This window comes from Seriola lalandi, unplaced genomic scaffold, assembly GCF_002814215.2.
Source record: "Seriola lalandi dorsalis isolate HSWRI2012SDOR001 ecotype SW California unplaced genomic scaffold, Sedor1 jcf7180002053930, whole genome shotgun sequence".
In the NCBI taxonomy this organism is placed as follows: Eukaryota; Metazoa; Chordata; class Actinopteri; order Carangiformes; family Carangidae; genus Seriola; species Seriola lalandi.
The window spans coordinates 486935-514233 of NW_019524483.1; the positions used below are offsets into that span (position 1 = coordinate 486935).

A 27299-nucleotide genomic window follows, 5' to 3' on the forward strand; every position below is an offset into this window, starting at 1 on the left:
TCCACCCGTCTGAGACACTCTCAGTCACCCACACACATACACATTAAAGTACACACACAGACCGCTGCGCTGTGTCATTACCATACTACTGTGACTCCATAAAATGGCTAGTAAATACAACCAGGCCTCCCAATTAGCCCTACTCACTTTCTCTCCTCTTTCATCTCTCCTTTCCTCTTTCCCATCTCCTCGTTTCTTTCATCCTAATTTTTCAGTGCTTTCCTCTGTTTGTTTTTATTCTACCTTCCTTTTTTACCTGTTTATATCTGTCTTGGCTCATCGTTTATCCCCCGCTTTCTTCTACTGCCCTGCTCGCTCTTTGGTTTCTTTCTTTCTTCTACCAGTTTTATTTCATTGAACACTTCACACAAACTTAATACCACATCAAAGCAGGATTTGCACTTAATAGTTTTACAGTTTGGCTCCATTTTACTGTCTTTTATCATTTTTTCAGTTCTTTTAAAATAGTTTCACAGGCCCATTTTATTCTTTTCAGTTACCTTTATTTGTATTTTTTTGTTTTGCTCATCTCCCTTCTCTCTAGCTATCTTTTCATTCTGTCAACGATTACAGTCTCCCTCCTTCTTTTATCATCTTCCCCATTCTTTTAGTCATCTATTTTTCCTCTCCTTTCTTTTACTTTGACTCCTCTCTTCTGTTTTCTCCTGTCCTCTCCTTTTCTGCACCCTATGTAATTTGTAGACTGCATAGGGGAAACAGTTGTTTTTAACTCTGAGTTTCTTGCGGCTGACCACAATGTTATATTTAGGCAAGGGCTGGAGTTAGGCCTGAAAATGACTGAGTTCACTAGCAGTGACTACTCTCCCCTGTGTGCGTGTGTGTGTGTGTGTGTGTGTGTGTGTGTGTGTGTGTGTGTGTGTGTGTGTGTGTGTGTTGGTCTGAGGCTTACCAACCCTATTCAACACTTGAAGCAGGTCCTGCTGAGAACAGGTTTCCTGCAGACAAACAGGGTGCGGCCTGGGTCTGTTGGTGTGTGTTTGTCATTAAGGTTTCCTCTCTATCATGGCACAACCGGATGGGAATGCACAGATGCGGTCACAGATGCAGTGACACATGCACATTGCAGTGACCAATTCGAGTCAACTGGCAGCTAATGTATGTGTGTCAAGCATGACTAATATAGTCTTGGAAAGGCCCAGTTGTGTTTTGAACCATTTATACTTGATGGGAAGCGACTCAAATCCAATGTCTCACTGTTTTACTAGCTATTCATTTTCTCAGAGAAGCACTTGAAATTGTATGTTATCTTATGGAGGACGTTTATTTGAGATTTTTGAAAACTGACTGGATACTCCCTGGTGTCCTCTTACTCCCTTTGACCCTTTCAATCCTTTAACTTTATACTTTTCTTCTCTTTTCCTCTCATGCTCTCTGTCTCAAATCAAATTGAGTTCAGCCAGGATTTCATAATTGGCATGACTGAATAACATCTTTTGATATATCTGTTTGTCTCACTTTCTCTCTGTCTTTGTAGCACAGAGGCGTTCAGCGCTGAGCGTGGAGCGAGGGAGGGCGCCACCAAGGTGATGATCGTAGTCACAGATGGAGAGTCACACGATGGGGAGGAGCTACCAGACGCTCTGGCGGAGTGCGAGAACAGAAACATTACGAGATACGCCATTGCTGTGAGTACATCTCATCGTGTCTCAATGGGTCATTGTCTTTGAGGAGCTGAAATATCATAATTTCTGGGTTCTTCTTTCTCCTGATGCTTAAAATATTCATCCCTGACATTCCAGCACATTGTCTGAAAGAGGTACGCTGACCATATACTCTACACCCTCAGGCAACTGCACAATACCACCACCACTCCCACAAAAATAACATCTCCAAATTACCAAATGAACCCCTTGGGTCTACTGAAATAGCCAAGTGGGAACAAAAACTCTTCCTTTCCAGCCCCACCCGACCCCCTCTACACACAGAAACGCACTGAGCGGTTGTATGGTTTCAGACTCAGAGGAGCAGACAGACTCTAGTGGCAGGACCGCTCGCAGACCCCTCCCTATCCCACAAGAGAAACTGGGGAACCTTCAGACTCCACTGGAACCACAGAAGAGGAGAACATGAGCCACCATTGAGAGGGTGCCAAAAAAGTGCCACCATAGAAATGTGTGTAGATGGCGTAGATCAGATAAACCAAGTGACCGATGGATGGAGAAGCTCAGTTACAAGTCTGTGTTTGTGCTGATGTTGGAATCATTATAAAGTTTGTGTGCTGGGAATCTATCTGGACGATTTAGCATAGAAAATGAAAGGTTTGTATTTACCATATTGTTATAGACCATGTTTTGTTTTGGGCAGTTTTTGCGGATAGGGACAGTGAGAGAGTGACAGTTGGGGAGAGAGAGGGGATGACATACAACAAAGGGCCATGGGTCGGACTTGAACCCATGGCCACTGCGGTAAGGACTGAGCCTAAGTGGTATGCGCTGCCAGTTGAGCCACCGGGGTGCCCCCATGTTTTGTTTTTTGTTTTTTGTTTTTTGCCTCACTAAAGGAATACATCTTGGGAAATTAAATGCGCTCTGTGTCTTAAGCATTGGTTCAGCCAAATTTAAAGACAGCTCACACTTAGTTTTAGTGGTTTCAAACCATGCAGATTGTTTTGGCTTTATTTGCCCTGGTTTGGAGATGTCCTTCTCTGAGATTTCTGCTGCCACGCTAATACAACAGAGATGAAGAAGTTGTTTGTAGTGCTCAAAGTAAGAGTGTACAGCCTATGCTTGACAGAAGTGCTTTGAGCTTAATGCTAACATGCTCACAATAACATGCTGATCGTAAATAGGTATAAGACCACCCCATCTTTAGAGTGTTCGCATGCTAACATTTGAGTATGAAACACAAAGTGTAGCTGAGGCTGATGGGAATTAGTGCCAGTAGTTTTGCGGGTATGTGGTTACAAACCAAAGTATTAGATGAAGGGAAATTTTAACCTGACGGTGGCGCTCCCTTGAAAAGTCAGAGGATCACCAAAGTTATTACAATTCGTCCTGAGGGGGGCATGAATGATTCAAGAGCCATTAATATTGTCCGTACTACTCTGGAGAACCCACAGATCTCACAGTGGACAGTTTTAAAGGGGGGAAACAGGAAGAGACTAAAGGTTAACTGTGTTAAAACACGCTGTTATGGTCATATCACTGTGGGTTTGGGTATAACTACTTGAACTATCTGACATGTGTTAGGTCAACAGAAGTTTGGTTTGAGATGAAGAAACAGACAGCCAGAGGCAGAAACTGAAGGTAATTGCACACGCAGCCTTGAATGATAAAAGAAACAAACAAAAATGGATGACGAAAACAACAGAGAATGAGCTGCTTTTTGTGTTCAAGTGTTTGCCCAAAAAGTCAAAGTGATGACAGGTAAGTGGTGCTTGTAACAGCAGCCATGTTTTGATGTTGCTCTCTGTGCTGCTGCCCCTGTGTGTGTGCGTGTGTGTGTGTGTGTGTGTGCGTGTGTGTGTGTGCGTGCGTGCGTGCGTGTGTGTGTGTGTGTGTGTGTGTGTGCATGCGTGTGTGTGTGTGTGTGTGTGTAGTGAAAATGGCTCACAAGAGAGGGCTGAGTTTTCAAAAGAGCACAGGCAATGCAAACTGTTTTATACATCAGTGCAGGTCAGGGGCTAGAAATGTGTATTTGTGTGGGAGCAGTTCATGTAGAACTGTGTAGTATGTATTGTAACTTCTTTTTAAAAAACTATTTAAATATAATTAAAATATAAAAAATATAGTTAAAATCTGGAAATCTGTTTTGCATTTTAACTTTTCTGTTTCTTCTTTATTTTTCTGTGTGTTAATGACTGTGTAAAAGCCGGCAGCGGTTGGAGGCCTGAGTGGAAGTTTTGCCTCTATAAGATCTTAATGTACATATTTATAAGTCGACTCTCTTCGCGTTACACACTACACCCCTCTCCGTCCCCTACCCTTTGAAAACAGAGGATTTCCTTAGTTTGCTTGGCAGCTGGAGTCACAGGGGGAGATTCTTGGGTTTGGTTTCTCTTATGGAATTTTCTCATTTGTACTTCAGGCGTCAAGCCATAGGCCACTGCTGCTACAATATATCTTGTGCATCAGTCATCTCTTCACCTCTCCGCCAGGCCTGTGCACCTCATTTACAAATCCCTGGTGGCTGCCGTTTCCTTCTGTCTTATGTTTTGTAGTCAGTTTGTTGCCTTTAGGTATTGCTTAATTACTGGTAAATTACACAGGCAGTGACACAGCTATGAAGTATGTTTATTTTCATGTTGGAGAGTTAAATCCTGCAGCTCCAGGTTACTTGTGTGCTATACTTCAGAGATTAGGGGGTGGTGTTGGCCCTCTCTTGTCTTCCCTCAAACTCCAGACTCTGTGATATCTCTCTTTCTCTCTTCAAGGTGGAGAAGCAATTGCTGTAATACATGCCAAAGTATCTGTTTAGGCTCTGTTTTTCTCACATTCACTACCTTTCTCTGCTTCCAGCACAAATCCCTCAATGTTTTATTGAACCTGTGTTATCTGCTTATTCATTCACAGTTTTTTTGAGTGTGCTCTCACAGACATTTTCTCTCTCTTTTTTTCCCACGCTGGGCTCCAGGTTCTGGGTCATTACATCCGTCGTCAGCAGGACCCTGAGACGTTCATTAATGAGATCAAGTATATCGCCAGCAACCCTGATGACAAATACTTTTTCAACGTGACTGATGAAGCCGCGCTCAATGACATTGTGGATGCCCTGGGAGACCGCATCTTCACTCTGGAAGGTGTGTGAAACAGGGAAGGAGTCAGGGGGTGAACGAAAGATGCACAAAAACAAAACAAAAACAAAAGAAAGAAAGAAAGCAGCAGTGTAACAGTTTGTTAACGATTAGCACCGAAGATCACTGGTGTTGCAGAAGGTTTTATTTGAAAATGACCCATCAAAATTCATATATAGTTTTGTCACTTGATGGCATATGTACTGTTTTATTTGTTTGTCACAAGCAAAAGCATAAAAATACAGATATTTACTGTAGAATGTATATAGCTGGGACAGTGACACTTTTCATTATGTAAGTCATTCTAAGATGTATCAATGCCAGGAAATGACCAAATCCAAATGCTGACTATTATTTAGATGATCCACTTCAACCACACATTCTCTTCATTAAAGTACAGATTTATTTATGTCAACCAGAAAAGAATAACAGCTTTAATTAACAGCTTTGGTTTGTCATGCAACTAATCTGTAAAATATTGGATTTATATATACAAAATGATATGGTGGCAAAATGTACCTAAGTTACTTTTTAGTAATAAGTAACTTTATTTACAGTGTATGACAATTAAAGCAAATAAACTCTGGGTTTAAAATGTGTTTGAACCCATAGTTTTCCCAATAACACTATTGGTTCAATCAGATTGATCATTATAGAGGAAACAAAACCTGGAGGTAATGTCTGAGAAAGGAGAAGAAATGGAAGCACAGGAATGTGAGTCAGAAGTGCAGAGGGATCAGTGCAGAAAATGGAAGAGAGGGAAAAATGTGAAAAAATAAACAGCGGTCCTGCCGAAAAAGCAAGAAAAGGAAAAGAAGGTAGAGGGAGTGTACAGCTATCACTGTAGTTGCGGGAACATGAGAGCAAGGCTGATGAAAGGTGATGCCACCCCTGTGAATGTTTAAGGAAATTAGAGAGGAAAGGACAGGAGGAAAGGAAAGGGCGAGGCACGTCTGCCACCTGTGGTCTTCAGGGTGAGGGTGATAATGATGCCATCTAGATGCTGAGAGTGAGAGGAAGGAAGGGAGGGTATGTGTAAAGAACTACATGACGACGGAGAGCGCTGACTTGTTGTCTCCGTCCACCTACAGGCACACTGGGCTACAATGAGAGCTCCTTCCACATGGAGATGTCTCAGATCGGCTTCTCCACACACATGCTGGATGTAAGTCCAACCTGTAGTTTTTCATCTGTGTGTGAAGTGAAAGCATTTTGCCTGTGTTTCTCAGCTATGCGCTGCTCTGTTCTTCAGGATGGCATTCTGTTTGGGATGGTTGGTGCCTATGATTGGGATGGTGGAGTGCTGAAGGAGGGGACCAATGGACGCATCATGCCGCCCAGAGAGGCTTTTGAGAGCGAGTTTCCACTGGAGCTCAAAAATCATGCTGCTTATTTAGGTACCAACATGTCATGCACCCAACATAGTACTCAAAGGATCATTACTGATGTTTGTCATGTGTTGATGCTTTACTATCACAGATTTTCTGTGGAGTGACTTGAGGAGTCTGTCCTTTACAGTGGTGCATTTATGTGTGGTTGGGAAGCTCCAACATGAGAGACTGGCTGGATTAACCTCACAGTAGCCTGATAATCAGATTGAGTTGCCATCTTATTTCACTTCATTTTATTATTTCCTTTAGCTGTTAATATTATATTATTTATATTCCGCTATTCTAATTTTGTATTCTATTCTTTTTCATCTCTATTCACCCTATATACATCACTGGACCAATCAGAGATGTGGGTGGTGATTCAGAGGTTTGGCACCAGGCTAATCTCGAAGTGTAAAAATGAGCCGTGGGCCCCAATTCAGACACAATACTCCTTAATTGCCCACAAATTAGTTTGGACATAATTTGACTGAATGAAAACATATTTAAGAAAATGTACTATGTACGCCTGATATCAGCTAAAATATCACCAACAGTAAAACTAAATTTTGACTCATTGTCCAAACTTGCAGTTAATCAAGTTATCGCAAAATAACTGCCGAACAGTGAACCTGCGGCTTTCTGTGGCTCCTGCGTGTCTGGTGCTCCAGTGAACTAGCTTTAACTGTTTCCAAAACAGAAACTTCTTTCTTTCCAATAAGCTCCAAAATACATGTGATACTTTTCAAAACATCCTTGTTTACTTATTGTTGTTCTTTCAACGTAACTTTCTGAAAACACAACCTGTGAATGCACTCCTGTTCTCCAGCCCACTCGCAAATCACAAATGACGGAGCTTTCCACGCGCACCTAAACACACCGCCCCAGTGGGATTTTCAAGACCAAGCTTTAGACCGCATGAACATATAAATGTAAACATTGACAGAAAATGAAAACAAGATGTGACACATTAATTATCTGAGCGTTATTTTACGTGCACTTTGTAGTAAGTGGGTTAAACGACACATAAACATCAGGTATGATTCTGCAACTCTTTACTGAAGGCCAAAATTTGAGCAGCAGTGTGTAAATGACGTGTGTGTAAACATGTTTTCAGGCTACACGGTGTCATCTGTGATAGTTGGTGACTGGAGGAGACTGTATGTAGCTGGGGCTCCCCGCTTCAAACACAAAGGCAAAGTCATCCTGTTTGAACTCAGTAATGAAGGCGATGTCAACATTGTACAGGCCCTCAATGGAGAACAGGTAACGCACTCTGCTCGGGTCTCTCTTCATTCCTTTCAGTCACTTTCATTTGTTCATTTATTTGAGCAGAAAACAGCGGGAATCTCATTTGTCAGAGGTTAAAGCAAGGACTCCATCTACTGGCAGTAAGCTGTAATAACATGTCTCTGTCTGTAGATTGGATCCTACTATGGCAGTGAGGTGTGCGGGCTGGATATCGACCAGGATGGCATCACTGATGTCCTTCTGGTTGCTGCTCCAATGTACCTCGGCTCAGGAAACAAGGAGGCTGGTAGAGTCTACATCTACACCCTCAGTGGGGTAAGACAGCAGTGACGCCGATCACTCCTCTCCATGGGGATGATTACACAGTCATTATGAGAACACACAACGTTTATCAAATTCTTGGGAGGTTTCCATAACAAGTTACCTCCAACTCCTCCCTCCTCTTTCTTATCTTTCAGGAAGAGGTGTTTGTGTTAAATGGTACTCTGAAGTCAGAGGAAAAGTCCCAGGATGCCAGGTTTGGTTATGCACTGGCAGCCACTCCTGACCTCAACCATGACAACTTCACTGACCTGCTGGTGGGAGCCCCGTTGGAGGACGAACACAGGGGGGCCATCTATGTCTACCATGGAGACGGTATTTACATCAACCACAATTATAAGCAGGTACTTGCCATTTACCTACAACTACAAGCTCGCCGGGACATTTCAGAAATCAACTATCAACTAACTTTTGTTTTTGGCTCTGCCTCTCCCATCCTCACAGCGTATTCCAGGGTCATCGATTTCTCCCTCCCTGCAGTATTTTGGCCGCAGTGTGAGTGCTCGGTTGGACTTGGATGGAGATGAGCTAATAGACTTGGCAGTGGGAGCGCAGGGCAGTGCCGTGCTGCTCAGGTGGGTCGACACAGACGAGCAAAAGGGAAAGTCATTGCCAGTGCAGATTTTATTTTATAGCTGCAAGCACTGGGATATAATGAATCTAGGCAATACATTAAATGCATCACCTACAGCCAGAAAGCTTCCTCATTAAGAATAATAAACAATACAAAAGAACAATATTGGATTGACTATGTAAATTCAAATAATCTACTTGCTAAAAAAAAATTTCTTCTAGCGAACACTTTTATTGTTTTTTTTTTCAATGACTGTCCCTCCTGTCCGCAGCTCTCGAAGCATAGTCCAGATCAATGTGAGTCTGTCCTTCCAGCCGCACTCCATCAACGTCATTCAGAAGACCTGCCAGAGGGGTGGCAGAGAATCAGCCTGTCTGAATGCCACTGCCTGCTTCACTGCTGTCTCTCGCTCCCCTGGACCACATAGCAACAGCTTTGGTATTTTCCATAAACCCCAAATTCACAGGCTTATAGTCTCGGATCCTTATAACGAGAAATATAAGTGTTGTAAATTGGCCAGGCACTCAAATTATTATTAAAAATGTAAAATTTCCTACACTCACCATCTGTCTCAATTACTGGCTCTCTCCTCAGATCTGTGGGTGTCAGCGATGTTGGATGACAGGAAGTTGTCTGCCCGGGCCCTGTTTGATGACAGCTCCCACAGACAGACTCAGCTGGCAGTCCGAGTTCACACAGGACAAACTCTCTGCTACAAACTGCCTTTCCATGTCTATGTGAGCGTCTGTACACACACCAGCCACATTCAAAAACACCTTCCAGCCTCTATACACATGCATCAGGACAGACAGAGTGACACTTTATTTATTTCTATCTTTGATGTAGGACACAGCAGATTACATCCGTCCGATCAGCTTCTCGCTGCGGTTTAAGATCAACAACACTGAGAGCGGTCCGGTGTTGGATGAAGGCTGGCCAACCACTGTCAAGAAATCTGTGAGTGGCATAATATTGACTGTTACCTTTACAAGATTTCTTATTGGATGACATTTCCTTCCTCTTTTCTCCATTAAACATGCCGTTCTCTGACCTTGTACCTCTCTAGATCCCGTTCTTTAAAGACTGTGGTGAGGATGACGTGTGCACCACAGACCTGGTGCTGCAGGCTCATATGGACATCTCTGGGACGAGGTACAGATTTGAGACATTCCTCTCTTCGCTGCATCTTCTCAGCTGTTGGGGTTTCAGTGAGTTTTCATTGTGTTGTCTCCACAGACAGAAGCCTTATGTGATTCGCAGCCCTCGTAGGCGTCTGGCGGTGGAGGTACAGCTCCAGAACAGACTGGAAAACGCCTACAACACCAGCCTGACGCTGCACTATTCACGCAACCTGCACTTCTCCAGCCTCAGCATTCGGGTAGACAACAGTCATATACCGCTAAACACATGCAGCACCACGTGTTACTAACCATACACATGCATCCACATGCGCTACCTAACATAACTTCTCCTTCTTCATCTCTCTTTTATCGTAGGAGGATGCCCACTTTAAGATTGAGTGCACAGCGCTTGGTGCTAACAGCCACTCGTGTAATGTCAGCTATCCAGTATTTCGCTCCCAGTCAAAGGTACGTCCATGCCAAGGAAAAGGCTCCATCACTCTCGACTCGGCCCACTCATACTCCACGTCCTCCAGCTGTAATGTGTCACATCAGCCGCCTCTTCTCCTCTGTGTTCGCAGGTCAACTTCATGTTGGAATTTGAGTTCAGTTGCACATCTTTGCACAATCGAGTCCAGATGAAGCTCAATGCTGCCAGGTAGATCACTAAAGCAGCATGTTCTGCGTACTCCACCATGCACACATTTTAGAGATACTGAAGACTCCAATAAACGTTTCATTTGTGATTTTGATTCCACAAGAACACACTGATAATGTTTTCTCTTCTTTGAAAGGAACCACAGTTTGTGTAACCATCTGGTTCTTTTACAGTGACAGCGTGGAGAGAGAGGATACTCTGGGGGACAACAGTGTTCAGCTGCAGAGTTTTGTTCAGTATGAACCAGACCTCTTTGTCAGCAGGTATGTGTGCACAGCGTAAAGATATTTTAGTTTCTCCTTGTTTTTCTGCATATGAGTGTTTATGTTCTGTTTTTTCCCGTTTTTCTGTGCAGTGACTCTAATTTGAACCGATATGAGGTTCATCCCACTCGAACAGTGTCAGAGGCAATTGGACCAGAGTTCTACACGCACCTCAGGGTATGTCTCACATGCTCATTTAAAAAAAAAAAAAAAAAGTTTTGTGAAACTTCCATTAAAAAAAGATGGGGCAAAATCAGAGCATTATTTGTTTACATTTGTAGCTGCAGAACCTCGGCTGTTACGCTGTGAGTAATTTGGAGTTGAGGCTGCATCTGCCCTCTGTGGCTGCAGGAGACAGTGTCTTCATGACTATCACTGATGTCTTCTCATACAACGTGAGTACTTCTTCTGCCTGAATGTCTGTATCTCTCTTTTCCATCATATCTGACTAATTTAAATTGTCCCATAGGCTACAGGAGTGAACTGCAGCGTGCTGAGTGATCTGGCCCAGCTGAAGGCCAGACAGAGAGACGTACGACCCCTTCATCCTGAAGACATGATGCAGAATGACATACTGGTGAGGCCCCGGGCAGCACAGCAGCTACTGAGCAGTGTGCAGCACCAGCATACATGTTAATATGTGCGTGTATTTATATCTACATGTCTAGAATTGTAGCAGGTCGTGGTGCACAGAGGTCGTGTGTGAAGTCCAGCAACTTCTGAGAGGGCAGGCTGCTGTCATTCGCGTCAGCCGCAGAGTCCATGATGACTTTTTCAGAAAAGTGAGATTCTCACTCACACACACACGCACGCACGCACGCACCAATCTTTCTGCCCTGTGATACAAACATTGGTCATCACCACCATGTCTCTTTCTGTAGGCCAAATATAAGTCAGTGAGGATAATAGGTGCCTATCGCCTCACAGCTCAGGAGACTAACCTCATCACTCTGGACACAGGAACAGTCTGGAGGGAGGTGAGACGGCTACACTGGTTTTTTGAGTGGCACAATGAGAATACAATGTACTTTCTCTTAACTCTCCTTTCCTGTGTTTTCCTCTAGACTGTACTGGAAGTGCTAAAGGGCCGAGCTATTCCCATCTCGCTCTGGATTCTGATCGGCAGCATCATTGGAGGTTTACTGCTACTGGCCCTCATCATTTTCGCACTGTGGAAGGTATATGTTACATTTCACTTCAAATTTATGTATATCTTTAGATCCCAGCAAATTACAGTGTTATATAGTTTATTTGGAGGGCGGGGGTCAATAACAAACTTCTTCCATACCAATCCAGGGCAAAAGGGTGAACTTTAAGATCCATCTGATGAACAGCACTGATGTAGAACCTAGACCAGCTTTTATATTTGTTATATCTTCACATCATGAACAAGTATGAAGTCAAATACAAATACAAGTATGAAGTCAAATACAAATACTAACAAACAAACAAGCAATTTAAAAAGTACTACATTTATACAGGTCCCACCTAAATACAAATTTGTTACCCCCTTATTCCCTGTACTTCTACCCTTGCACCTACTGGCAGATACCTAGAAAACATTTCATTGGTATTGGCTGTAATCTGAAGCATTATCCAAATCTACGTAAGAAAGAAAATACCAGGATGTGCCTTGGACAGAATATCAATCTTTATCTCACTTCCCATCAGCTGGGGTTCTTCACACGCAAACACAGAGGAGAGGATGAAAACCATGAGGACTGAGCCCAACATTTGCTGCCACGACAACAGTCATTTACTATGACAACTACCACATGAGCCGAGTCCACTTCCCACCAGGCACACAGATAGTCCTGGGACTGGACTCGCGACACAGATGCAACAGGGACCTTCAGGACCAAAGAAAGCATCACGAGGGTCAAACAGAAATGCACTACCCACTATTTCCAGGGTTGGGAGCACTTGTGTAAATAATCTTTTTCTAATTTCTAAGGAAAACCAAAGTGTATTAAACCACAATACTTCTATTTAATATACAGAAATCTTCATGGTTTTACATTTCAAGCAATCACTTTGTCCTATTTTTGTCATTCAGTTTTGTGTTTGTTCTGTAATGAAATTAAAAGTGTTGAAAAGTATTCATGTTCTCAGTTTTTTCATTTGATGATGCAAGTAGTAAAAACAAGCACTTTATTCCAAACTGAAAATTTCTAGCTATAAACTTTAAAGCAGTCGCATTTGACAGCATTCATACACAAAAAGTAAGGGCAAAATCTTCTTGAGTAAGATGGGTGAGTTGCAATGCTCATAAATCCGATTCAACCTGTGGATGTGGCAGTGGAGTTGACGTAGGACTCTAGAAGAAAGATGGTTTCATCTACCTGGTTCTCTGCTGAATCTAACCTGGAAGAAAAAAAATTTAAAAAATAGTGAAGAAAATAGTGCAAATGGTCACACTGCCAGATCACGGAGGTGACAGACATCTGTGTAAAAGAGAATTGTAGTTTTGTTTTGTGCTCCTACTTATTGATATGGACCCGTAAAGACTCCAGCTGTTGCTTTTCAGAAGCAGTGATCATCTCCTCAACCTCGGTCAGCTGTTCCGGCTCGGCCCCGCTGGCCTGCAGAGATGCCAGGATGGCCTCGATTCGCTGGGATTTCTCCAGCAGACGCCTGTCAATCAAACATGAAACCAAAAATAAGTGGCACGGTGTGTGAGCCGTACAACTTTTTAAAACCGCTCACGTTAAATTATCAGGCTGGCAAAGGCAGTGAGACACAGAAAACATGAGGATATAACGAGACACTCACTTGCTCTCTCTGGACTCGAACAGGCGTCTCTCTATGAGGTTGGCCACGGTCTGCACAGAGATAAATGTACACCACCGACAAGAAATCATTGAAGGCAGAAGCTTGTGTGAACTGAAGAGAATAACTTATGTTCATTGTTTTACCTTGTAGCAGTTCTGCAGCAGCATTCTTGCAGTTGGGAGTTGGTTGACGGTGTAAAGATAAAAGGTACGAGAGGGAGCAAAGTCAGGAGTCTTTGGGACTTCCTGAAGAATAAAAAAAAGTATATATAACAGTTATTCAGAGATGATGTGTAGGAAGATTAAATAAGCAGTGGCTGCTGCCTTTAATTTGATGACTCAAATCATCTTAGTGTGTCAGTTCCAAATGTCAGTCAGTCAGTGAAATAGACAGATGGCCACTTCTATTAAAGTCTCCCTGCATCATTGTTCACAGAACAACCAGCAATGAAAGATTAGGCTACAGTGTGGTTTTAAAATATCTCATTCATTTAGTGCATCTTAAACATGTGTGCCAAATAATTTTCAAAGTAGGTTTTTGGATCACATATTTTTTGGATTACTTCCTTCCAGGCAGCCACTCATGTTAATACACTACGAAAATTGACTTGAAGAGATGCCTCGTATATTTAAAGCCATCACAGCGCTCAGTATGTCCCCTTATTTTTTACCAAAGTAACAAATCATGTGTGGTAGCAGTTAAGAATGAGGATAGTTTTGGCAGCTTTTCCATGGTGTGTTCAAGTTCTTGTGGGAATGAAGGGAAAACGCATTCATCAATCCAAAACCTACTGTATGCTTTGGAAACAATCCACAACCCATCATCCTTTCTGATATCAAACTGCTGAATCAGAGACTGAGTTGGGTAACAGCTTGGTAGCAACAACTGAATGCAAAGAAAGGAACAGCGAAAGCATCTTAGCATGTCAAGCACATACCTGTAGCTGGACCAGGTTCTGTGAAAGCAGCGTGTAGAGCATGTCTTTAGCCTCCTTGGCTGGAATCATGGCAAAATCCTCCACCTGTTTCTGCTCCAGGTGACGTTTCCTTAGCAACAGACGGAAAATGCGTGCTGACCGGGAGCCAAATCTGATGACAGATTAAAAGTGAATAAACGAATGAGTTTTTGATGACAGAATAATTTAAAACCTCAAACACACACACACACACACACAGACCAACACACACACACACACACACACACACACACACACACACACACAGACCTACCTCTCCTGTACGACAGACTCAAGTGTGGCCCGCGCCAGATTGGCCAGTGCTCTGTGCAGATCTGAGAGATGAGTTAAGAAAAGCACCCACACCTTGTGTTTCATGAATTCAATGGTACAAACCAGTGTGGCAACTCATGAAATATGCTTAAATAAAAAAGGATACTGACAACATACATCCCTCCTCCGCTCTCACCAGCCTTCCCCACAAACTCCATCTACAAATAAAAAAGAGAAAAAAAGAAAAAAGAACAAGTGGATCTAAATAAAAGATTCTTGTGGATAAAAATGAAGAACACAAATGTAACGTGCCTTGCGGAGGTCATACCGGGTCATCCACCAGCAGAGTGAGGTACTGGTCTAAAATGGGCCTGGGGATGTTGTAGCTGCTCGGGAGCGAGCGAAAGATCTCATTGGCCGAGAGGGGCTTTGTGCAGGTGGCTGTGGGCGAAGTCGTCACCTCACTCATCCTCAGCATAGTCCTCACTATCTCACTGCTAGTCTGAGTTGTAAAAGGGAAAAGATTTAGAAAGATGATAAATCATCGCAATCACAAACAATCACAATACCAATTTAACCGCGTGTGGAAAAGAGCCATGCTCGGTGTTTAGATGTACTGCAGCTTGACCAAGACATTTTCTCCACTTCCTCAAGACTAAACTGATGGTTGAAGCATCTGTTCTTCCTTCCAGAATATATACCTCATCAACATTAAATTCACCACTCTGACTTGCAAAGGCCTGATCGACCCGATAAAACGCAGCAAGCTTTTACATTATTTACGGCGTCTTGGTGCTCATATAATTTATTTACAAGAAACCCACTTGAGAAATATAGGTAGTTGCAGGTTGAGGCGAGGTTGGATTGGACAGGTAAAGTATATTTCTCTGCCTCTTCCAGCAGATCAGGAGGGGTTGCTATTGTTTTACATATAAATCGATCCCTTCTCGTCCATGCTAAAACTGTCTCTGATTCTACTGGTAGAGTTATTATTACTGCTGGATCGATTTATGAAATTAATGTAATCCTGGCTCATGTATATGCTCCCAACTGGGATGATGAGGTTTTTTCCAATGTTACCGAATTAATCTTCACACCAGTTACTCTTGGGTGGAGATTTTAACTGCTGGTTGAATCCTTACTTGGATCGATCTCCCTCTGTCCCAAGCGCTCAGTCCAGATCTGCTAAAATAATTCAAACTTATATGGAGGAGTTTAATGTTGTTGAACCCTGGCAGTTCGTTTATCCTTCTAAAAAGGAATACTATTTTTTCCCCAAGTCCACTACACTTTCACACACATTGGTTTCTTTTTGGTGACAGACTGCTTGCATCTGTTTTCTGGTTGTAAATAAGATCCAATTGTTTTATCAGACCATGCCTGTTTCTGGGAATGTTTTTAAAAGTTAACAATACTCCAGATGTTACAGCTTCCTTACTGTGGGAAACCACGAAGGCGTTCATCAGGGGTGAGATAATCTCTTAGGAAAGAAAAACTTGTTCGGCTAGCACAACATATGTCTCGTTTAGATTCTCCTTATGCAATCTCTAAATCTCCAGAGATATATAAAGATACAATACACTACCGAGCTTTTACGTAATTCTCTGTCCAAATTTAAAGAACAGGGAGATGGAACAAGCAAATTATTGGTACATCAGTAGCATCAAATGTCGTCGTCTCAATTAATTCTGCAAATTAAGACTATTTCAAGTGTCCCGTCAGAGCCATTAGAAATCAACAAGACGGAATTTTATACTTCACTACATTCCTCTGAACTCAATTCTACTTTAACAGATTTTAATACTCTTTTTAATAAACTCAACATTCCTACTCTTGATCAAAATGTGGAAAGGGACCTGTAATGACCAATCAGAACAGTGGAACTTGAAGCTGTGGCTAGATCACTAAAAAGGGGTAAAAGCCCTGGAGCCCACGGTTTTTTTTTTATTTTAATTTTTTTAGAGTTGTTCTTAAAAATTAGTTTCAAGCCTCCGTGTGTAAACCTGACCTGGTCCAGTTTGTTGGCTACAGCGCTGATGATGGCCTGGTCTCTGAAGTGGAGATGGAACCTCTCAAAATTCACCTGCCAGTAAATCCCCTCATCACCATGTGTCTGAACAAAAGAGAGCCAGAGAGCATATGAAGGAGACAGAAAAAGAGATATACAACATGTAAGATAAAGGAGAGGGGAAAGAGATTCACCTCTAAATCTAACTTAGCCTTCTTTGCATTCCTTTGGTCCTCTCCATCTTCACTGGAGAGTAGGCGTTTGCCTCGCCCGATGAGTGTCATGTGTGGCACCTTGTAGCAGTCGGGGAAGCTCTCTGGTGTGGGCTGGGTGTTGCTAACAGGGGTAGCGGGGGTAGATGGGGCAGCTGGGGTAGCAGGGGTGGCTGGAGTGGAGCTCTCCTTTGTTCCAGGTCCCGCTTGCGGAGGACAGCGCTGAAGAAAATGAGTCTCCACCAGTTTGGAGAAGGCAGAAGACACCTCACTGTAATCCATGCTGCGCCCCTCTACAACAACAGGAAATACAAGGAGAACACCGCTGGGACCTTGCAAACAGTGACTTTCCATCATTACATCCAGCACAAATCCAAACATTGAATCATTGCCTTAATCGACAATTGCTCGCAAGGCCACAAGTTGCTCTAAAGAAACTCCAACTCTAAAGAAGTCATGGGAAAAATGCAACTAAATTTTGTTTCAGCTTTTAAATTTTACATGAATCACCCCTAGGGGATAAATAAAGTATCTATCAATTTATCTATATCTTTAAGTTTCAATATTCAAAATCCCCTCTCATATGGTGGTGATTTGGAGGACCTAGATTCTAAGATTTAAAAAGAACTATATTTTTGGGGAGTTGTTTTGTTGATTGACAGGTGTCGTGGCCTAATGCAGTCATCCACAGTGGCTGCCATTTGCTTGTTCTGCCTTGTTTCCACCAAGGCTTTCCACCCTATTGACCAAATTTGGACTCATGGATACCATGAGTCATTAACCAAATTCAGGTTTCAAAACATTCCATTCACTGTCATCAGACATCAAGATACAGACCCTCCATGTTCTGCGTGAGGCGGTCGGCGACCGTCTTAACAGTGCTGCTCATGGTCATGTGACCTCTCTGTAGTAACTCCTCTATGATTAGCTCTCCGGTGTCACCGTACAGTGTTTTGGCCGTGTAGATGTAGCGTGGGTAACGCAGAATTCTCAGTATTCGATCACAGCTGGTCTGATACTCTGTGGGACTCCCAGGTCCTTTACGACCTGCGCTGAACACACAGGTCCCATGCTGCACAAGCACACACAGAGACTTCTTTACCTGCATTGAGACAGAACGAATGACTCTCTTTACAAGCACACAAACAATTCACTTATCAAATTAAAACAGAAAATGTATTTGCATATTGGACGTAATGTATTAGCATGTATTGATCTACTCGTATTGCTTCAAGAATCCCATTAAAACATCAGTGTTGTCGGTGATCAGATTTTCCTGTAATAAAAGACTGATATCTACCTTAGCTAAGGTTATGACCTTGTAATCAGGTTTCTGGAGCAGTAACTGACTGTCAGGTAAAAAGATTTTGCATTTAAACAAATGATGCAAAAAAAACAACTATTGCACTACTGCTGCAGAATAATCAGGTAACTACAGTGCATGTAAACACACTGATATTACATCCAGCATGGATCGATCAACCGCCAACGTCACCTCGAAGGGTGAACTGCTAAACAATTTATATAATACTAAATATATAAAGCATAATAATGTTTCCATGGTGTGACGTGGGGATGGTAAAAACATAAGAGACAGTAAAAATAGGAGCGGTACCAGGTCCAGAGAGATGCCAGTCTCATGAATAATTGTTCTTAAATTCTGTGCTCCACTTCTGAGCAGGTGTGTTCCCAATTTTGCAACCACTTCTCCAAAGTGCTCCCGCAGCAGCAGACCGCACAGACGCACTTCCTGGGCAGTCATCTGCACACACACACACACACACACACACACACACACATACATACACATACACACACACACACACACACACACACACACAGAAACACACAAACGATTATATGGCTCATGTTTATGCTCACTACAAGTTTTACAAACAAATGTTCAGCACCTGTATCAACACAATAATCAATATAACACAGCTGTGCTTTTAATATGCAGTATATGTAGTGTGGGCTTAGGCTGACTGGTCAACCTTTCCAGAACACCTGAATTTAATAAAGCACCAATTAAAAGCATTGTTAGGACCAGAGAGTGTGCCAGTTAAAGGGTCACTCACTGAATGGTAAGATTTTTAAAAGTGAAATGTATTTAATTTTATTATGTTCGAGGAGGGCTATTGTTGCTATATGAAAAACACTGGTTACTATGTTCATATATGAAAAAAAATAGATCATCTTGGCCTCTGCTGTTTTGATTTTGACCTTTCTTTTGTTAATACATATATTTTAAGAGTCCCCTAACCCGAATTGAACTGCTATAGACGGGAAATGCCTGGTGCCCTGTTTTAGATGTTAAAATTCTTATCCATCATGCAATAGCGCCAGGGAGACTTCTGATCTGTCCAAAATTCAGTCTGCAGCATGACAACAAGCCCAAACATACAACCAGAGACATTAAGAATTGTCCTAAGAGACAAGAAAAACAAGGACTCCTGTAAGAGATGCTCTGGCCTCCACAGACCCCTGACCTCAACATCATGGAGTCCGTCTGGGATTACATGAAGAGATATTAGACACTGAGACAGTCTAAATCCACAGAAGCACTTCAGCAAGTTCTCCAAGATGCTTGCAAAAACACAGCTGCTGACTATCTTGAAAAACTGTGCACTTAGGACAAATGGTGCTGTTTTAAAGGCAAAGGGTGCTCACAATAAATATTGATTTGATTTAGGTTGTTTTTTTTCTGTTTACAGCACTTCTTTATGAAGTTTTCTGGTCATGTCATTATTTTTGAAAGCATCCTCACTTGACTGTTAGTGCCTAAAACTTATTTAATGTATTTATAAGTATAGTTCAGAAACTTGTGCTTCGCAGTGTAGGTATGTAAATGACAGGGCTTGTCATAGAATAAGTGACAGTATAAACAGAAGTCTACACACAACAAACAGCAACAAACAGTTTGACTGTTTTAAAAGAATAAAATTCCAGTTAGATTATTTTTAGCTTCGCTTAGAAATGAACGAAATGATACTGACCAGACAAGCCAAACACTTTAGCTAATGGCTAATACAATTTAAGATAATGTAATCCAAAACGTCTAATGCTTCACTAATATTTTTTACAAACCTTTCTGGACAGAGGCAATCGTCGTTTTCAAGCATCCCACAAACTACAGCTTGAACACATGCGGGTTCTCGTTGTCAACACATGAACACTTCCGCTCTACGGCTCCACTCACTCGGGTTTGCCCGGCGGAGGCGCGGTGCATGCCGGGCTGGAGGCGGACAGCTGTCCTCCGTTTGTGGAGGACCGACGTCAGTGTTTGTGTGCTGGTCTGGGGAAGATGGCGGAGGCTGCGGCTGTTCCCCCGCATCGATTTTTCTGTCACTGTTGTAAAGGAGAAGTAAACCCCAAACTCCCGGTAAGGCAGACGATTTTCTCTCTTTATCTATCACACTCTCTTGTGTAATACGTGTAGTTGACAAGTCAGTCTTTGTCCAAAATACCGTTTGTTTCGCTTGGTTGCTACAGCTAAACCTTAGCTAGCCTGTTAGCAGTTAGCGGCGTTTGTTGTTGTTAACTCACTAAATAAACTCGTGACACTCGCAGATGTCTTCGTCAAAAATAAGACATCGAAAGCAAATATCGACAGGTTTTATTAGATTACATGTTTAAGACAGTTTTGCCATAAAACTCGACACTTGACATCAGCTTGTTGTGTTATGCACAAAACAACACTAACAGCTGAGAGAAAGGTCTCTGTTATTACTTTGTAAATTTAATTTTACATCTTACTGTATTATTAGTTGGATGATATTAGGCTATCTTCATTTTCAGGAGTTGTTTCTGGTAAAACACACTTGACAGGAGGAGTAGGGGAATTTTTAAGAACACAGATATGTTTAGTTTCAGTTTTAAAGTTAAAAGTGAGACCAATATAATGTCTGGACGTTGACGTGACCTATTATTTCTACAGACTTTTATTAATTTCTGGATGTTTTAAACTATTATCTAGATCCTAGACTGTTGTGAAAGTTTCACATTTACTCTCATTTGCCAGTTTGTCAGGTACACCTAGCTAAAACTAATCTAGTCTTAAAACAACAGCCCTGCAGTAAATCCCAGATTCATGTAGGTTATAATCTTTAGGCACCTCTGTTTTAGAGAGGTATTGAGTCAACTTTGTGGTCATTTTGGAAGCTGTTGTTTGTGGTGCTGTATGATTGTATTGACTTGTACTGACTAGAGCTGAAATGATTAGTTGATTAATCGGCTACTGACTTGTCAGAAAATTAATCAGCTACAAGTTTAATAAATGATTAATTATTTAAGCTTAAATGTAAGATTTCTTTCCATTTCAAACATTTCACAAGTGAGGATTTTCTGGTTCTCATACACTTGCACAATAGTTAACCTTATATCTTTGGTTTTCATCTGATACGGCAACTTGTATTTTAGGAGACTGTGATAAACATTAAAAAAAACATTTATTTATATTGGCTAAATGATTTATCCATTAAAAAATTAAGTGACTGGCAGAACCAAAAATGAAAATAAGCATTAATAGCTGCCTACATCCTCAGAGGTTATATATTTAGTCTGCAATGATTGATATGAATATGGTATACAAAATATACCTAAAAAACTGTATGTATGTCAAGTGTATATTGCATTGCCCATATGGCTTGCAGTCATTGTGTCTGTCAGTCAGTCCACCAGAGGATCTTATTGACTGCAGACTGAATCTTTATTTTTATGATATGGTTGAGGGTAATTCCTGCCTGCACTGTCATGGACTCTAAACAGGCCTGCTTGTCTCAGGCACACTCAATCCTGTGGCATGTCTTCACTGAGCCAACTGACTGCAACACCCGAGTTTATCACTTCACACTTCTATAGTATATCCAATGGACCATCTCTCAGTCATGTGTCCTTTTATACAACAGATGATATAACCTCTGAGCAAATGACATACGATTGACATGAGCTGTTTTTACTTATGGCAGAGTTTTTCAACCATTTTTGTTTGCAACTCTGGTTTCAGAGCCACAGAGTTTTGTAAATCAATCAAATAGAAGGTATTAAATTGCCATATGAGTTTGAAAATGGTATTAATATGTATTCTGTTTTCAAAAGCACTCAGTCAGCTCCAAATAGAATATAATACAAATATATAATAAAATATGAGAGGCTGTAATTTTCTGACCTACTTTTTTCATTAACACACTATAAAACAAATATATCAGTCTAAACTCTGTCTGTATAGTAAATGACCCCAGGTGAGAAACTCAGGCTTACGGTGAATGGACAACAGATGATCCAGTTGTACCAGGTGGCAGTGGAGTGTTTTCCTCATTGTGTTACAGCGGGTTCTAAAACACAGCACACTTTAGGTGTGGTTGGCAGACCAGCTTTACCTCCTGGGTTACATTCATAAAACACAGGCAGTCATACAAATCTGGCTGATATTATCCTCTCAAAGACAAATTGTCAAAGTGTTCTTTTGTTGACAAAGCCAGTCAGCACAAGGGGGGCTGGGTGTATATGGAAGAATATTTTCCAGACATTACATCAGACAAAACTTTTCTCATGTGTAAAACAAATATATCAACCTTGATGATTTTTGTTGTTCTTTTAACTGCAATTTTATTGTAATTACTAATTTGAGAAATTTGGGAGAATTTCCTGCTTTTCACTACTTTATATCATTGTCAACTGGATGGCTTCAGGTTCAAGACATACGAATATGTGAGCCTGGTTTCTAGGGCATTCCAGGGAATGACTCAGTCTTTGTTGTTATTCTTTCCAGGAGTACATCTGTCCAAGATGTGATTCAGGGTTCATAGAGGAAGTAACAGAAGACTCCAGGTAACACGTAACACTTGTATTATTCTTATCTACTGTACATCTCGTCTGTAGACAGCATGAGATGTTAAGGCCTGTTAGTGTTTGTCTGGAACAAAAGCATGCTGAGGGACCTTTAAATGTTTTCTTCATCTTATTTACAAAGAACCTACATGTTATGCTGTTGAAGTTTGAGGGCTCACTGTGCAGTTTTGTCCCAGGCCAACACTCAACTTGAACATGTGTGTAGGGTTTAGTGAATGTTGCTAATATTGTGTCTTTTGTCCCCTTGTTTCCACTGTTTCCCTCAGTCTCCTAGAGGGTGGCGCTAACGGGATAGATGACACAGCCGCACAGTTTGCAGAGGTACGAGTTGATCTGAGGGATTCTGGGGGGAACAGGGTGGGGAAGGGGGCAAAGAGGATTGATTTTTAATCATTTGATGTGTTTTGATTATTTCTTCCCCTCCCTTCTCCTTTTACCTTTCCTTTGGCCCTTTAATTTGCTTTTGCATTCTCTCATATCCCATTTTGCTCCCTGCTTTCCCTTTCCTAATCCCACTTTTTATCTAAAAATCCTTTTTTCTTCCAACGGCCTCCTGTTTCCTCCTCTGTCATATCCCAACATCCCTGTAGCTATGGCACCTATTGTTACTGGAGCGGCCATTTACAACAGACAGTGACACCCCTGACTCAGAACCTCGGCTCCCTGGAGGACGCCTGGGAAGTCTCAGCGATCTGGGGGGGTTAGGAGGGGGACCAATTGGGGGGTCAGTCCCAGCAGGCCTAGGGGGACCCATGGGGGGTCTACTAGGAGCTGGAGAACACTGGGGGCCAGGACGCCCCCCTCGCCTGCACAGCCAGAGGAGATACCGGTCCAGAGGCAGCAGCAGGCCAGACCGCTCGCCTGCTGTGGAAGGGTGAGTAACTGTCTTCTGTTTTCATCACCATCCTCTTGGCTCTCTTGTCTGCCTTGCATACACCCACTTATAATAATGACTGTGCTATTTATGCTGTTACAATCCTAACTGTTCTTATTTTTGGAAATGCCATTAAGTGTTGAGTATTTTCTCTGTACGATAGGATTGTGCAACAGTTTCTTGCTGGCCTCTTTGCCAACTCTGGAGTCCCTGGCTCACCTCCGCTCTCATGGTAAGATGACATTAGAGTAGTTCCTCAGTGGTACTGCCAGTGTCACAGTCTTATGGCTATTTCTTATCAGCTTGAGTCATCTGTGTTTTTTTCAGGACGGGGATGCTGCACTCTAACCCAGGGGATTACGCCTGGGGACAGGGAGGGTTAGACGCCGTGATAACGCAGGTAAACCAAACTTAATATAGCTTCTTACCAACTTTGTGTTTTAGTCACCTTTTAATTTCTCTTCAGTTTACAAGTGTGTGTGTGTGTAGTTACTAGGTCAGCTGGAAAACACAGGACCTCCTCCAGCAGAGAAAGAGAAGATCTCTTCTCTCCCAACTGTCAATATCTCTCAGGAACAAGCAGGTCAGACACTCTTCGTAGTTTTTCTCTAAATTTATCTGTGCAGGTGTTGTTTGTTGTGCATCCTTAACTAAAAATTTCAGCATTTCTTGCAGCTGGAGCTGGACAAGAGCTAAATACAAACCTGGAGCTAGTTGTAAAGAGTTGTAAAGTCTTTGCGTAAAGAGGTGGCTAGTTTTGAAGTAGAAAATAAAATTGGGTTGCACCACTAAAAAGCTGTCTTACCTGTTAAAGCTGTTAGTGCTATATGCTGTTTAGTCACAAAGCAATCAGCAGTTGAGACAGAAGTCACTGCAGTATGATAAGTTTTAACATAAAAATATCCAGAAATAACACTTTCAAGGGGCAAAGCAATAAACACCAGTCCTCTGTAAATTAGGTATTATTTTGTTTAGTTGTATATGAATACATGGGGACATATCCTCATCTATCCCCTGTAAAAAAAAAAAAACGCTAATAACACATTTGTCATAATGTAAATACATGCTGTCTGTTTAGCATTCAGATAGAGCATGAACAGGCACTTGTGTTATATGCTGTTGCCACCTGCCAAGAGAAGCCTCTGAAAGTGTGTCTGTTTGGGACGAGATGTTCATTAACCTTGAGAGTATCCGTTTGTTACATAAATTACATCTTTTTGCTCACTGGTCTTTCACTGCCAGTGTTTTTTTTCCTCCCAGTCCTGTTTTGGAACTGTTCCTCTTGACTTCCTCTTCTGTATATGCTGTCCTGTTTTACCACTGAGCTGTAACTGTGTGGTTAGCTATAGAGCTGAGCTTTTGCAGGCCTGCTGATAACTGACTTATTGGGATAATGGTCTGTGTGCTTTTTTCAGGCTTTTGTCTCAGTGTTTTTAGTCAGTAGTCAGACCATCCTCAGTACCCTTGTATAGTTTTAAATCCCTGTTTAGAAATATGATGATGCAAACTTGTTTTGATTGTAATGATTTGATGGATGTCCCCTTGAGAAAGTGACTGATGATTACCACCAGAAATCATTGAATGATTAAAGAACAAACAGACAAACAGGTCTATCCTTTCTCCTTTAGACTGCTGTATGGAATGTCCGGTGTGCAAAGAGGATTTCTCTGTTGGAGAGCCGGTCAGACAGCTACCCTGTAACCACTTCTTTCATTCAGACTGTATAGTACCATGGCTGGAAATGGTGAGTCACTACAAAGAAATCAGAACTTAATAGAATGAACTCATGAGCTGGATCCTTATTGACATGTAGTGGCGTACAGTATATGAAATATTTACAGTGCTCATGATGGTATTAAGACCTAAAGCGAATTTGAACACATGCTTTGGCTACTTGGTAATCCGCATAGAGGGTGAGCCTGGCAATAGTCTATATTTCTGTTCTTGTAAACAAATCAAATGAAAAGACCAAAACCAACAATTTATTAATCCCACGTCCTGTCTATGACACTGAAGACATAAATCTTAAGTAATGCCTCATAAATAAATTATTTTCATTTAACAACAGCTGGGTGCTGCAGTTTTTAGCAAATCTTACTCAAAGTGGGGTAGCAGTGCATTGTGGATTTTAATGGAGACTATTTTCAGTTGCGGATTCATTTGGTGCCCAAATGAGTATTTACAGCAGCAGGACCATGCATGTGGGATGAACTCAAAATAAACATTTCCCTTGTTTATGGTAATGAAGGAACATGTCTTCCAGTGTGGCGGTGTGGCTATGACACATAGGAATAAGATGTGCCAGGCTTTGGCCTTGTTAGTTAGTTGGATCCATCCATTGTTGGTTTGAGTCCTCTCATGAAATTTATCAACAGTGAGAAAATGTGTAGAATATTACCAGCCCAACCCTTAGAATTGCTTCCAATAGAGAAATATTTGATAGATTATACATGTTCAGATTATGTTTAATCAATAAAACATTTGTTTAATTCTAAATCCAGGATTAGTTTACCCATGCTGAACTTGCCCTGCGCCGCTAGTCCTTTGACATTGGCTGATGTATATTTGACTGAGCAGACAGGAATATCACGCAACCAAATTATCTTGGAAAACAGGACTAAAATAGGGAGCCCACTTGTTAAAACACTTGTGAGAAAACTGCCCAAAGCTAATGTAATGTACATTCTGTTCTGTGGCCACGCAGCATGACACATGTCCAGTGTGTAGGAAGAGTTTGAATGGAGAAGACAGCAGCAGCGAGCCCCCATCACAGTCCCCCTCCCTCTCTATGGACCCTCGCACACAGGAGAGATGGTCCTTCTGAGACACCCACCTGTCTCATCCCTTGGTTCTCCACGCCTACATTCTACAACACACCGAGAAGACAAAAACGCTTCTCACTTTCCGCTCTTCATCTCTGTTGCAGTCATAATCATCTCAGTCTGATTTTTTTTTCTTTTGTATTTTTCTTTTCTATTTCAATGCCTTTCTCCTCAACCATGTACACAGTTACCTGAACAGACGTCTTAACAGTCCATTGAGGTCTGCTAGATCTTTTTTTTTTTGCCTAATAACAAACCAGCCTAGATTGATGATGATCAAGCCCATGTCTTCTGTACTTCCACCTCACCAGCAAACTCCTTTTCCATCTTTCTTGAAACGCACTGTTGAAATACACTCTTGTGGGGAAATGCCAGACTTTATATCAAATACCATTCCCTCTTTACTCACCCGATGATTCGCTGAAACCTGCAACTGAGCCCTGTACGGCATATGGGAATACAGTAGGGGTTAATTTCACTTTTGGCATTTACAGAGCCTGGACCCAACAACATGAACACCTATAGCCCTGCAATAAATGTTCTGTTTATGAAGGCTTTAATGTAACATTTTTGTTGAGATTGTGTCAGGAAGACGTTGATTGAACTGTGGTTATTTATTCTGGTGGTGTTTAATTGGATCACATTGTAAGGGTGTTAAAGTTATTGTGTCCATCCTCTGTAGTGCTGCTATTCAGCAAAGAACACAGGAGTATTTTATAGGAATCATGTTGAGTCGCTGCTGTTTAATGGCAACAAATGGAAGCTTTGACATCAAATGAAAGCAAGGGATTCCTCACATCTTTCGGGACACTTCTACATCTGAAAAGAATAATCACAAACGTTGTACCAGTAAGGGAATGAAATAAAAAATCTACAGCGCTCAGCCCATCATTTAATGCTTTATGATAATGATTTCACCATATTCCTTCTGGTGTATATATTATAAACAGATGGCACCCCTCTGTCATTTTATTCCTCTGTTTATGACCGTCTTTTGTTTCACATTTTTATCACATTTTTTTGATGTAAATAATTTTAGTCCCAACTACCTACGGTTTGCAAAGGAAAAAAAACATTGAGAATGGAGACACAAATGTGAAATACCTGGTTATTGAAACTGTATATTATATATATGAAAAAAAATGTCTATGAGGTATTAATAAATTGACAAAAAAAACTGTCATAGTTTCATTTTCATTGCTCACAATCCTGTTTATACACA

The 27299-nt window shown here is 41.6% G+C and overlaps 3 protein-coding genes across 3 annotated transcripts in view; 2 read left to right on the top strand and 1 right to left on the bottom strand.

The window, feature by feature from the left end:
• The window catches only part of itga10 (integrin, alpha 10), a 26282-nt gene extending 13872 nt beyond the window's left edge, over positions 1-12410 (top strand). The window contains exons 8-30 of the mRNA XM_023402374.1: positions 1496-1646; positions 4594-4759; positions 5845-5918; positions 6006-6150; positions 7241-7389; positions 7546-7689; positions 7833-8039; positions 8140-8270; positions 8541-8707; positions 8864-9006; positions 9116-9226; positions 9336-9421; positions 9506-9647; positions 9766-9858; positions 9972-10048; positions 10222-10311; positions 10404-10488; positions 10593-10706; positions 10781-10888; positions 10980-11093; positions 11193-11288; positions 11376-11489; positions 11983-12410. Coding sequence (XP_023258142.1) covers positions 1496-1646; positions 4594-4759; positions 5845-5918; positions 6006-6150; positions 7241-7389; positions 7546-7689; positions 7833-8039; positions 8140-8270; positions 8541-8707; positions 8864-9006; positions 9116-9226; positions 9336-9421; positions 9506-9647; positions 9766-9858; positions 9972-10048; positions 10222-10311; positions 10404-10488; positions 10593-10706; positions 10781-10888; positions 10980-11093; positions 11193-11288; positions 11376-11489; positions 11983-12036 — 2761 coding nt within the window. The 3' untranslated portion in view covers positions 12037-12410. The remainder of the gene's footprint in view (positions 1-1495; positions 1647-4593; positions 4760-5844; positions 5919-6005; positions 6151-7240; positions 7390-7545; positions 7690-7832; positions 8040-8139; positions 8271-8540; positions 8708-8863; positions 9007-9115; positions 9227-9335; positions 9422-9505; positions 9648-9765; positions 9859-9971; positions 10049-10221; positions 10312-10403; positions 10489-10592; positions 10707-10780; positions 10889-10979; positions 11094-11192; positions 11289-11375; positions 11490-11982) is intronic.
• Positions 11654-19762, bottom strand: polr3c (polymerase (RNA) III (DNA directed) polypeptide C). Its single transcript, XM_023402375.2, has 13 exons — positions 19619-19762; positions 18147-18293; positions 17369-17633; positions 16514-16824; positions 16320-16424; positions 14640-14813; positions 14478-14529; positions 14313-14373; positions 14021-14171; positions 13227-13328; positions 13084-13133; positions 12796-12945; positions 11654-12675 (listed from the first exon to the last, which is right to left on the bottom strand). The coding sequence occupies exons 2-13, from the start codon at positions 18291-18293 to the stop codon at positions 12591-12593; spliced, it is 1653 nt and encodes a 550-aa protein (XP_023258143.1). The 5' UTR covers positions 19619-19762; the 3' UTR covers positions 11654-12590.
• Positions 19763-19779: 17 nt separating this feature from the next.
• Positions 19780-27258, top strand: rnf115a (ring finger protein 115a). The gene is made up of 9 exons (XM_023402378.2): positions 19780-19913; positions 22302-22360; positions 22648-22702; positions 22972-23255; positions 23419-23487; positions 23583-23655; positions 23745-23838; positions 24884-24999; positions 25960-27258. The coding sequence occupies exons 1-9, from the start codon at positions 19836-19838 to the stop codon at positions 26077-26079; spliced, it is 948 nt and encodes a 315-aa protein (XP_023258146.1). The 5' UTR covers positions 19780-19835; the 3' UTR covers positions 26080-27258.
• The last annotated feature ends 41 nt before the right edge of the window (positions 27259-27299 follow it).